Genomic DNA, 12,436 nt, shown 5'->3' with positions numbered 1-12,436 from the left:
CGGGGACGTCTGACAGAGTTACTACATCTCTCCTCGCCCCGGGTTCAAAATCATGTTTGGCAGCCCGAACAAGATATCGGCTTGGAAGAGGAGATACTTTTTTGTCCGGAACCCTGAGGGGTGGCCCTTCCCGACTCACTAGTGGGTAGATATTAAAGACCCCGGAGTGAGGCTAGATGTGGAGACCAGGGCGGTAGTTAACTCTTGGAGGGACCTTGGCCTGGAGATGAGAGATTTCTTGTTCGAGGAGAAGCTTGTGCGAGCTAGGCTGAGCCCTCCTGGTAGGCTTCCACCTCGGTGCACATATTATTTTTTACTTTGAATTTTCTTTAGTTCGCGACTAACCTTTTCTTTTTCTCTTGCAGTAGCCATGCCGAAGGTCGATGCGGAGAACCTTCTGAAGAGCTTCCAGAGAGGGAAAAAGAGGAAGTCCTCAAAGAAGTCTCATCGGGAGGCTGGTCCTTCTGCCCCCATCCCGCTGAGGTCGCTACGCCGGAACCGATCTCTGCTGAGCTTCCAGAAGAGGAGGTTCGTCCTGAGCCTCCTATCATGGACCTGGATGAAGAAGTTCCACCTCGCAAACCGGAGAGCACCTCCGCGCCTGAGCCTCAACTCTCAAAAGAGAGCATAATGACCCCTCAGCTCGGGCTCCTCAAGAGTAAGGATGTTGTATTTCCCGCTGAAGTCGCGGAGTGGGCTAACATGCCCACAAGCCAGCTCGGAGGTCGAGCTGCTAGCTACTGTATGGTGGTGAGTATTTTAGCTTTATACTTCATTTCCTTTATTTCCCTGTTTGCTTTTTAAGGGTACTTACCTCTGCTTTCTTTTTGCCAGGTGAATTCTGCCATTCACTCATTGCTCTACCAGTCCGAGGTCCGCCTGAAGCAAGCTTAGGAAGTCGAGGAGAACTCTCAAAAACTTTACCGCGAGTTGGATTTAACTCGGGGTGAGGTTCTTCGAGCTAAGAAGGGAGCTCGGAGTCAACAGGAGTTGATCCTAGCATTGACTGAGGAGAAGGAGAAGCTCCAACGCGAGAACGAGAACCTCGATGCAATGATCAAAGAGCGTACCGAGATCTTCGAGACCGCCATTAAAGAGGCGCCGGCTGAGGAGAGAGAGCACACCATCGAAAGCTTCAAGGAGTCTCCGGAGTTCCACAATCTCCAGGTTGAGTAAGGATCGAGCTCTTACCAGTCTGGCTTCAAGCTATGCAAATATCTGATGCGGCAAAAGTTTCCCGAACTGGACCTCAGAGTTGTTTCTATGTCTGACCTCACTCTCGAGGTGGCGAAGGCGGCCAACGAAGAACCTGGCTCCTCCGAAAAGGAAAGCGATGATGAAGTCCCCAAGGTGGGCCCATCAGGTCGAGAGGACGCGGAGGAGGATCGCATGGAGACTGACTTGCCCAGTAGTTCGGATACATGATTCTTGTCTTTTTTCTTGGGTCTTTATGATGTATACCCTGAGCCTCCGAGCTCGGTTCATAGTGAAAGTTTTTCTTTTTTCTTCTTCTTTCTATACTCAAAACTTTACTTCAATGAAATACAAGTATTTTGGCCATCTCTGTGCAAAATAACTTTCTAAGTGTAAATAACTCCCGAATTGGCGAAGTGTTGGTTACCCCGAACTGTCGAGCTAACGAGCTGGACTCCGAGTAGTGGTAACTTCACATTATTGTACGCCGAAGTGGGCGGACATTGTAGGGTATATACCCGACTTGTCTGCACACGGGCTACTTGCTTAGGTGTCGGTTATCCCTTAGTGCTAAGCCGTCGGGCCTAACTTCAAATGGGATTGACTTGTCGTTATATGTCGAGGTAGGTAGACATAGTAGGGTTTGTACCCGAACTGTCTATGCCTTAGGCATGAGAACTGATTTGCCTATGCCGAAGAGGCGACTAGGACTTTTCGTAGTGTTGAGGTCTTATGTCAGCTCGGCACTATGGCCCTTGGGCTTCTAGGAGTGACTCGCAGTCCTCTCTCTAGTTTGGTGGTCACAAGTAATATCTTCTTAGGTTGTCGATGTTCCACGCTCAAGGTACTTGCTTCCCCTCCAGAGTCTCGAGCTCGTACGTACCTTCCCTATATACCCATCTTACTCGGTACGAACCTTCCCAATTCAGTCCGAGCTTACTGACACCGGGTTCAGGTACCATAACCTTCCGAAGAACCAAGTCGCCGACGCGGAAGTGTCGCTTCTTGACCCGAGTGTTATAGTACTGAGCTACTCTCTGTTGGTAAGCTGTAGTCCGGATGTATGCCAGGTATCATACTTCTTCCACCAGGTCTAGGTTGGTACGAAGCTCGTCATCATTCGTCTCTTCGTCGTAGGCCTCCAAGCGTAGTGTAGGCACCTCGGTTTCTGCTGTAATCACCGCTTAGGATCCGTAAGTGAGGTTAAAAGGAGTCTCACCTGTGGTAGTCTTGATGGTAGTCCGGTAGGCCCAAAGTACACTGGGCAGTTCGTCTACCCACAATCCTTTGGCTCGAGCTAAGCGAGCTTTCAGTCCGCGAAGTATGGCTCTGTTGGTGACTTCCGCTTGCCCGTTTGCCTGGGGGTGTGCCACCAAGGTGAAATTTTGCTAAATTCCCATTTCGGCACACCAATTCTGAAACTTGATATCCTCGAATTGCTTCCCGTTGTCGAAGATGAGTACCCGAGGTAGCCCAAAGCAACACACTATGTTCTTCCAAAAGAAGTTTTGTATGTTGCGAGCTATGATTGTTGCTAGAGGTTCAGTTTCCACCCATTTCGTAAAATAGTCTACGGTTACGACCATAAACTTCATCTGTCCTGTCACTGTGCGAAGGGCCACGGGCTAGTGAGGTATTTCAGATCGATAGTAGGTTAATGGTGGATGTTAGTGTGCCTCTGACACTTATCGCACTTCTTGACGAGCTCGAGTGCGTTTGCCTTCACCGTGGGACAGTATTAGCCCTGCCGTAACGCCTTTTGTGCGAAAGCCCTGCCCCCCAAGTATCCGCCGCACAAGCTTTCATGGGTGTCGCGGATTACGTACTTGGCCTCTAAGGGTCGCAAGCAACACAAGTAGGGGAGCGTGAAGGACCTTCTGTATAGTTGTCTATCTATAATGACGTACTTAGCTGAATGGCGCTCTACCCTTCGGGCCGCATTGCGTTCTGTAGGGAGGGTCCTAGGAAGCAGGTAACTCACGAGTGGGTCGATCCAGCTCGATTTTGCTTGCTCTACAGGAGCGACCTCTCCTCCCCCCCCCCCCCCCCGAGAATGTTAGGCCGAGGTAAGTCCTCGATATACACGGTCCGCATGGTGTTGCTGCTTGTGCTGTCTAATCGGGACAAGGCGTCGGCCTCAGCGTTCTCGGACCTCCGGATCTGCCTTATGAAGTAAGAAATGAAACCGCGTAGTATCTCCCTAACTTTGGCCAAGTAAGCAGCCATGGTGGGGTCGCGGGCTTCATACTCGTCGCTGACTTGGCTAACTACGAGCTAAGAATCGTTGCATATGACGAGGTGTTTTGCCTTCATTTCCCTGTTAGGGTGAGCCCGACAACCAATGCTTCATACTCTGCTTCGTTGTTCAATGCCGCGAACCCAAACCGAAGTGCATATTCCAACTTCACCTCACTTGGGCCGTACTGAATTATTCCTGCACACCTTCCGTGTTGGTTGGACGAGCCGTCGACGTGGAGAATCCAGGGCTCCTCATCCCAGGTTGGACCTGCTTTGACCGGGACCAGCGCCGCATTGGTTGATGCTTCCATCGTTTGTTCAAGCTCGGTCAGCTCGGGAGTTGCGGTACTGAATGTACATTCTGCCACAAAGTCGGGCAAGGCTTGTGCTTTGATAGCCGTCCGAGGTTCATACCGGATGTCGTACTCACTTAGTTCGATAGCCCACTTCGTCAATCTACCAGACACCTCAGGCTTAAGCATGATCTGTCTCAAAGGCTTGTTAGTGAGGATGATGATGGTGTGGGCTTGGAAGTATGGACGAAACTTGCGAGCTGCTATGATTTGCGCGTATGCTAGTTTCTCAATCTCCAGGTACTTGATTTCCGCATCCTGCAAAACTTTGCTAACATAGTAGATGGGTCATTGGACCCGATCTACCTCTTTGATTAGTACCAAGCTGACCACCTCGTCACTCGCGGAGAGGTACAACTTTAATACATCCCCTTCCTTGGGTCGGGTCAGAACCGGGGTGCTAGCTAAGTATCTTTTTAGCTCGTCGAATGTGAGCTAACACTCTGTAGTCCACTCGAAGTCTTTACTCTTTTTTATGACTTTAAAAAGGGTAGGCAGCGTTCTGCTGATTTGAACATACAACGGCTCTGGGCGGCTATCCGGCCATTCAGCCTCTGAACCTCTTTTATTTTGTGGGGTGGTTTCATATCTAAGATGGCCTTTATTTTTTCCGGGTTGGCTTCGATGCCACGTCAGTTGACTATATAACCCAAAAATTTACCTGACATGACCCCAAAGACGCACTTGTTGGGATTTAATTTTATATTATATTTTCATAAAATTTGGAAAACATTTTGCAAATCATCTAATAAAAAATTTGAATACTGGGTCTTCACGACCATGTCATCAACATAGCATTCAATTTTATTGCCGATTAACGGCTCAAAAATTTTGTTTACAAGTCTTTGAAAGGTTGCCCCGACATTTTTTAGTCCGAAGGGCATGACCTTGTAGCAATACAACCCGGGCTCGGTTATAAAGGCAATATTTTCTTCATCAGTGTGGTCCATCCTAATCAGGTTGTAACTGGAATAGGCGTCCAAGAAGCTCAGCAACTCATGCCCTGAGGTCGCATCCACTAGGTGGTCGATCTTGGGCAGCGGGAAGCAGTCTTTCGGGCAGGCTCTATTCAGGTCGATGTAATCGACGCACATGCGCCACTTTCCGTTAGCCTTTTTTAACAGGACTGGGTTAGCTACCTAGCTCGGGTAATGGACTTCCCTGATGAAGTCTACAGCTAAGAGCTTCCCAACCTCTTCATTGACTATCCTCCAACGTTCTGGGGCAAGGTTGCGCTTTTTCTGTCTAACTGGCATGACTAAGGGATCGATATTTAACTTATGAGTTACAATCTTACAATCTATTCCAAGCATCTCTACCGCGGAACAAGCAAATTTCTTATTAAAAAAAGCTTACCAGATGAGAGCGAAGTGGCTCCTCGATCAAAGTGCCGATTTGGAGAGTCTTGGGTCATCGGTTGAGACCGGGATGTGGACTGTCTCCTTTGTTGGTGCACCTCGCTCGTCGGCATACTCCATTGGTCGCTCGAGCTTGTTGTCAATTGCGAACTTTGCTTTCCCCTTGAGGGCGGCTACATTGCACTTGCGAGACTCAAGCTGGTCACCTCGCACAACCCCTACTCCATAATCCATTGGGAACTTCATTGCCAGGTAGTAGGTGGATACTACCACACGTAGGGCGTGCGTAATGGGTCGATCTACTATGGCATTCTAAGGAGAGGGAGTTGCGACCACCAGAAACGTGTGCTCAAATCTCACGATATTCGACCACGTGCCGGCCTCTATGGGTACTGAGACTCGCCCTAGAGGTCTGACTTCCTCGCCGTTGAAGCCTACCAGGGGAGTATTTGTCGGCTTTAGGTCACTTTTCTGGAGCTGCAGCTTGTCGAAGGTGTCCTTGAACAATATGTTTGCCGAACTACCTGAGTCCACTAGGATGCGCTTGACTTCGAAGTCGTTGAGCCTCAGCTTTATTACCAGAGCATCATCGTGAGGATATTGGATCCTGCATGCATCATCCTCCATGAAGTAGATTGGTTTTTCAAGTTGAGGTCGCTTTGGCGGGTTTTGCTCCTCGTTTTCTAGTTCGTGGATTGAGGTTTGTCCTGCTGCCGAAGTACATCCCCGTGGATCGGTCTTCCTCGGGCAATTGCCGTGGCGGTTGCTCGTTCTGCCTGTTGCTGGGCTCGGGGGCATTCCTTATCTGGCCCCCCTGCCGGTCTGCCTGCCAATCTGCCTGACTTCTTTCTTCTCGCTGTACAAAGTTTTTTAAGTACTCACGGCGGATGAGCTCCTCAATCTCGTCGCGGAGGTTTCTGCAGTTCTCCATACTATGCATGTGGTCTCTATGAAAGTGACAGTAGATATTCCTGTTTCTTGTTGCGGGATCTCCCCTCAACCTAGGAGGCCACTTGACGAAGGAATCCTTGATGGCCATTAGGATTTCTCCTCGCTTAGCATTGAGAGGTGTGTAGTTCGTCCTTTCAACAGGTGGGGTCCTGGAGCACTGACCTGATTTGCGAGATCGCGAAGGAGATCAACTCCCAGATTTGTTTCTTCCCCTGCTTGGGGACTTACTCTTACTTTTTTTTGCCCGTCATTACCTTCATGAGGGAGATCAACTCCCAGATTTGTTTCTTCCCCTGCTCGGGGACTTACTCTTACTTCTTTTGTGCCCATCATTACCTGCGTTGTCACTGTCTCTTTTTCTTTTTTCGGCCGGGTTGTTAGTCTTCTGGTTCATATTTTCTTCAGTTCCAATGAACTGGTCAGCTAGCTTGAGGAAATTCTGTGATGTCTTTTGGTTTATTGGCCCCCACATGCCATTTGAACTCTTTGTGAGTTATTCCCTTCTTGGCTGTCGTAAGTCTTACCGCCGGGTTTAAGTCGAGGATCTGCAGTCAGGTGTCGTTGAAGCATTTGATGTAGCTTCTAATCAACTCCCTCTCTCTCTGAACCACGTTGAGGAGGCTCTCCTATGACCTCAAGCACTTCTTGCTGGTGATGAAATGCGAGGTAAACAACTCTGCGAACTGCGCCCAACTTTTGATCGATCCTGGCGCGAGGTTCTGGTACCATGTCCGAACTACCCCCTTGAAAGTGGTGGAGAAAGCCACACACATGTAAGACTCGTCAGCCCCAGCTAGGTTCATCTGGGACTGTAAGGAGTCCACATGATCATTAGGATCAAAAGACCCATCATATTTGTCCAAGGGAGGCATCTTGAAATCTTTGGGCATCGGGGTCGCCAAGAGCTCAGGAGATAGGGGAGATGACCCGGAAAAGTAGGGGAGGAGCGGCCTTTGTAGCTTCCGAGCTCGCCTCCTCCTTACCTTTAGCCTGTTCTTGTTGGTTCGGTCTCACTGGCTGGCTGTTCTGAGTTGAAGTACGGCGTGCCTTGCGACGCTTTCGTTGCTACTTCTTTATCGGCTTGGCATTGATCCTGCTAATATCGGTATGCTCCGATACTATTTTGCCACGAGGTAACTCCTGGTTCCTCGTGGGATTCTAGGGCTGGCTATCATGGACAGAGAGGCCTTGCCTTGAGTTCGCACCCAGAACCCCGAACCAGTTACCTGCGAGCGACCCGCCTTCTTGCTGCGAACGCCGAGGAAGATTGGCCCTGTTAGGTTGAGTATCCCTGGATCTGTTTTCGAGGTTCCCTTGCGAAGCAGGTGGGGTGAACTGGCAGCCTCTCCTCCCGCGGGGTGAGACCAGACTCCTAGGAGGAATTGGGACTTGCGAAGTCTCTTCGCCTCGGTGGGGAGATCGAATGATGTCTTGGTTCACGCAAGGTCTATTCTGATTTTGCTGGGCCCCTGGGTGCCGAGGCGGAACCGACTACTGGCTCTGTGGCAGTGGGGGGAAGTGTTGCTGGAATTGCTGAACCTGTTGCATTTGGACCTGGGTGGCCCGTACACACTGCACCAGGTCGTCAAACTGTGACTGTCCAACTCCGGGGGGAACCACAGACGGTTCAGAAAAGGTTGCGCCTACCACTGGGGGAAGTGGGGCGTTTACCTGTGTGGTGTTTGGTGGCATGGTCAGTGTTAGAACCCTAGCCGCAATAAGCAGGATGGTGAACTGGCCGATGCACACTGAAGGAAGTTGGGGTTGCCCCCCGGAGACGTTCATCTTGCTGCTCTATCTGGCGTGACTGGAAGATGCCATTGATTCAGAGGAAGGTTGACTGTAAAGAAGCTTTTTGGTCGTGTTCCCACAGATGGCGCCAATTGATGTTGCGCGATTTGACTACTCCTTTGCTGGAGGATGATCTGGTTTCTAGTCGGGCAGTGAGCTAGGTGAATTTGCAAGACAAGATTAGTGAATTCGGGGTGGCTAACCCAACGAGGTTGCTCCGATGCTTAAGTCAATAAACTGATGTGAGTTGAAAAACTTTGAGAGCTTTTAGAGCTTAGAGAGCTAGAGAGCTAGAGAATAGAAAAATCACACGTACCTTGTGTCATTGGGGTTGGTGCCTTTATATAGTTGAGTGCTCGTGGGTTTTGCGGATCGGTTATGGGATATTCGTCCTGATGGGATCCATTTTTGCTTTAATTGGGGAGTAACGTTATCAATTAATAAAGATTATCAATTCCGCCAGATCCGGGCGGGGAGAGGATTAGGCTTGCCATTACGTGGCATGATCTCGTGAGGTTCAGAGTCTGTTGGAGAGACTTCTGGGATCGTTACTTGGGGGTCCAGGTTGGTAGCCCCGAGTTGATACTTCGGTCTTCTAGTTCCGAACTAATTGTTGCGAACTAGGCTTGCCGGGCTGAGCTATCATCTCTTAGTCAGGTTGTGTCTACATGTCCCTCACGTCAAATCACCCTTCATCAAATCCAAATTAATTAGATATTCAATAGTAAATTGCGATGCTTGTCTCCACCCATTTATCTTGTGAAGATTTATACAAAAAAAAAAAGGCCTAAGCCGGCGGTCCTTTTGACCGCCGTTATAAGCGTACCAATTTAACTCGAGAACCGGCGCGACGGTCTAAGAGAATAGATACGACGGTTTTAAATATAAATCAAATTTGAACCGGTCAAACAAAGGACGCAGGGCGGGGAAGCCAAAAATACTTCTCCCGCGCGCTCTCTGCTTCCTTTTCGACGAGAACCTTGTAGAGAACCTTTTGACGAAGGAGAATAGTTTTTTGACGAAAAAGAATATTGGAGAGGGAGAATCATTGTTGAAATGGAGATTGAGAAGGAAATCTAGAGTTACAAGTGTTGTGCGACTCCAAATCCAGCATCGACTTTGCTTGAGAAGGGAGAAGATTTTTGATTTTTTTTCATTTGGAGCCAAGCCAGCATCGACCCTTGTTCGTTCGAGCAAGAGAAGAGAAGGTAATGCCATATAATCCTTCTTGGTTTAACATTTGTACTTTTAAAGTAGGAGGTCAAAGGGTATAAGGGGTTCGGGACAGGAGGTCGAAGGGTTTTCGATGAAAAACCGTTCGGTCATCAAGTTAGTAGCCCAATGAAAAATCCTTCGGTCGTCTTGTTCCACAGTTGATGCTTTTTGGGAGGATATTAAAGATGGGAAGCTTAATGCAAGAATGAAATGTGATTTGACTGACAATCTTTCATTAAAGGCGAATGCTCAGGTGTTCAACTTTTTTTTTTTTTTTAAGCTTTAATTTTAATATTTGGATGTCGTATTATGTGGCTATCTAATGCTAACTTAATATCTTCCATCTGTTTTGTACAGCTTACAAATGAGCCCCATATGTCACATGGTATGGTCAATTTTGTTTACAAGGTCAAGCACCCTTACTTGTTCACTCCGATTCTTTTGCTATACTTAACATGTTTTAAATCTTAGAGTATTCGAGGATATACATTTTTATTTTTTAATGGTTGTTAGTCTGTAATAACTCTTCAACCAGACCTACAGAATCATAACTAAAGATCATATTTTTGTTGGGAGTAGGCTCATCTCCTTTTTTTCTGGTCAGTAAATTAGCCTTTTTACTTGAAATGCAGCTTCGTGTGAACTGCATGAGTTGGTATACAGTTCTATAAGTTAGCTAAGATCAGTAGTTTAAACCACACCTAAGAAAATGCCATTATTTGATGCTGGTTCCAGCAATCTGGGGTGTTGGGAGTTGGGAGGGGTAGATTGAATATGGACCTAATCTCTTTTAATTTTAGCACAGGGTCACCACACCTTATAATATTAAGTTTCTAGAAGCCTACATCCCATGAAACCTATCTTCCTAACATTAGTTATTTTATCATGTGATTTTAAGGGTTTCCCTGCTTCTGTGTCATATGTTGTTCTTTCTAACAATTGTTTGAATGGTGCTCGTTATTCCCATCAGTCTTACTGAATGCCTCCTTGCATTGAAATTTCATTTATTATATTTAGATGTAAATAGATGGATGAAGAAGATGCTTTAAATTTGATGTAATGATGTTTACACTAATGGCTTTTTGATATGAAATGGTACTTCTTATTGCTGGTGCCGTTCCACCTTCCATAATGCAAATATTTCCTCAAATTTTATACAGGGTAAGGACTTCAGGACTCAATTTCAACTGGGGAATGGTGCTTTATTTGGAGCTAGTTACATCCAGCTAAAATATCTTCTTGAGATGTATTTTGTATAGGATTAAGACCAGTGTAATTAATTATCTTTAACGTTCCCTAGAGTAGAATTGGATGCATCAAGCTGTACTCCATAAGTGTGTTCATCTTATGTACCTTCATTGTGTGGATTTGGAGTGTTTACTATCTATATCAATGTTTCCAGGAAATACCTACTCTTGATGTGTATCTGAGAACCACCATGGACACCAACATAATAGATATGGAAAATGGAGTCATTGAAGGGCATCAGCATTTGGTCTTGGGTTCACAGTTCACACCTAGGCCAAAATGCAGTAAAATTTTTTAATTTGGAATTAAGTCTTCTTCTAATATAATTACCTTCAAATTTAAATGTTCAGTCTCAATGCTGGGGCCTAACATGTGAGTTTTAATAGGTTTAAATGCCATATACATGTGTTTATTAAATGGTTTTGTTTATTTGATTATATGGTTTAATAAATCTAGGTTATGAAACTGTCTACTAATCAATCAAATTAGGGTTTAATGAAGCAGAAAATCAGGAAAGGTTTGTAGGGTTTGTTGGTTGAGTTCAGACTTGCACCCTATTGTTTTGACATACATGATTGAATTTAAGATTTTGAGCTTCTGTGTCATTTAGCCCAACTATGATATCATTTAGCTTTTGTGTTAAGGAATAGCTCTGCAGTATAAAATCTAGATTCACATATCATAATCAGGTTTTCTGGGGCGGAGCTGAACTAATTTAATTGAGGAACAATTTAAAGTGTCATCATCAAAAGATCATTTGTGTATTAAGTTTCTCTAATCAATTGAAGAAGCTCTAATCATTGTACAAAGGACAAAATGGATTAATTGGTTGGGATGAATTAACAACCTAGTGGATGGAAAAGTTGGAGTTGATTCATGGGTGTTGTTGGATTAAATTAAGTGGAATTTTGTTTGTTGGTTCATCTCGCCAGATGGGTTGGAGATGACTTGAGAAAAGAAAGAAGGAATTAGGCAAGAGTGTTGTTGGAGTGTGATGGAATCCTTGCACATGGTGGGGGTCCATTGTTTGTCCTGTTTGGAGATTAAAATAAAATAAAATAAAATATAAAAGCAAGCCTGCTCTTACTTTGGAATTTCGAATTGAAAATTGAATTCATCAATCAAGGCCCACTCTATTAAATGCAGTAGGAAGAGGTTAGTGCAGTCAAATGCCCTAATTGTCAATCAAAGAAGAAAACATGGAGACCCCCCCTCCCCGGCTTCATTAAGTTGGACTGAGTTGTTTGATCATGCACTTTTGTTTGAAGAGAAGAGAATAAATAAATAACAAATGTATCTAACAAACTTTTTTGTAGTTTGGTTTTAAACCCAATCTGATATGGCTCGACCCAAAAAAGAAGTCGGTTTGATTAATTTGGACTGGTTCAACTCAAGACATAAATTGATGGACATGAGTTCTATATTGACACAGACATGTAGTGTCAGTTTGACGTGGCAATTCCCTAAAATCTAGACACGGAGGCACACATGTAATAAATTGAGAATTACATGTACACATATATGTAAACATAATATGTTTTAAACTATATAATATTGAACCACCCTGCTGTCTATTACGTTCTTTGGAACATAAGGGATGGGGGTCAGGAGGGGATTGGAAGTTGTCTTTTTTTTTTTTTTGATAAATAATTAAATTCACTAGTCAATATCTAAAGGGCTGCTTGGATGGTGATAAAGTCTTTTATCCCTAGGGTAACCCCACAGGAGGTTTGATCACATTAGGTAAAACTCTTATGCTTCTTTCATCCCACCTACTCCAAAGGATAGCAGCCCTCATACATCATCCCATAATCCTTCCACTTTTCGAGGAGAGAAAATACTAACAGTGATTTCACTTTATGGTTTCACTTTACCCTCCATATTGATTTCTTTTATATCTCCTGGGATATAAGGATCCCATATACTAAAATTCTTCATTTCTTAGAATTAGGTCACTTGTACTTAAATCATACTAATTACTAAATAACCATGTAGTCAGATGAAAAAGATTTTGAAATTAACCAAGAAATTGTGTTGAAAGTTCAAACAATAAAAGTTAGAAGCCTTCAAGAATAATGAGCTAATATG

The 12,436-nt window shown here is 45.4% G+C and overlaps 1 protein-coding gene across 1 annotated transcript; it reads left to right on the top strand.

Annotated features, from left to right (window-relative positions):
• Positions 1-370: 370 nt before the first annotated feature.
• On the top strand, positions 371-10,612 carry LOC104602890 (uncharacterized). The gene is made up of 5 exons (XM_088899113.1): positions 371-528; positions 8,807-9,093; positions 9,259-9,353; positions 9,458-9,508; positions 10,261-10,612. Exons 1-5 carry the CDS (start codon positions 371-373, stop codon positions 10,357-10,359), a joined length of 690 nt encoding a protein of 229 aa, XP_088755239.1. The 3' UTR covers positions 10,360-10,612.
• Positions 10,613-12,436: the final 1,824 nt, after the last annotated feature.

Source organism: Nelumbo nucifera, chromosome 1, assembly GCF_055504915.1.
Source record: "Nelumbo nucifera cultivar China Antique chromosome 1, China Antique-T2T, whole genome shotgun sequence".
NCBI lineage: Eukaryota > Viridiplantae > Streptophyta > Magnoliopsida > Proteales > Nelumbonaceae > Nelumbo > Nelumbo nucifera.
Note: the sequence above shows the minus strand (reverse complement) of the source record. Positions and strands in the feature narration are given on the sequence as shown.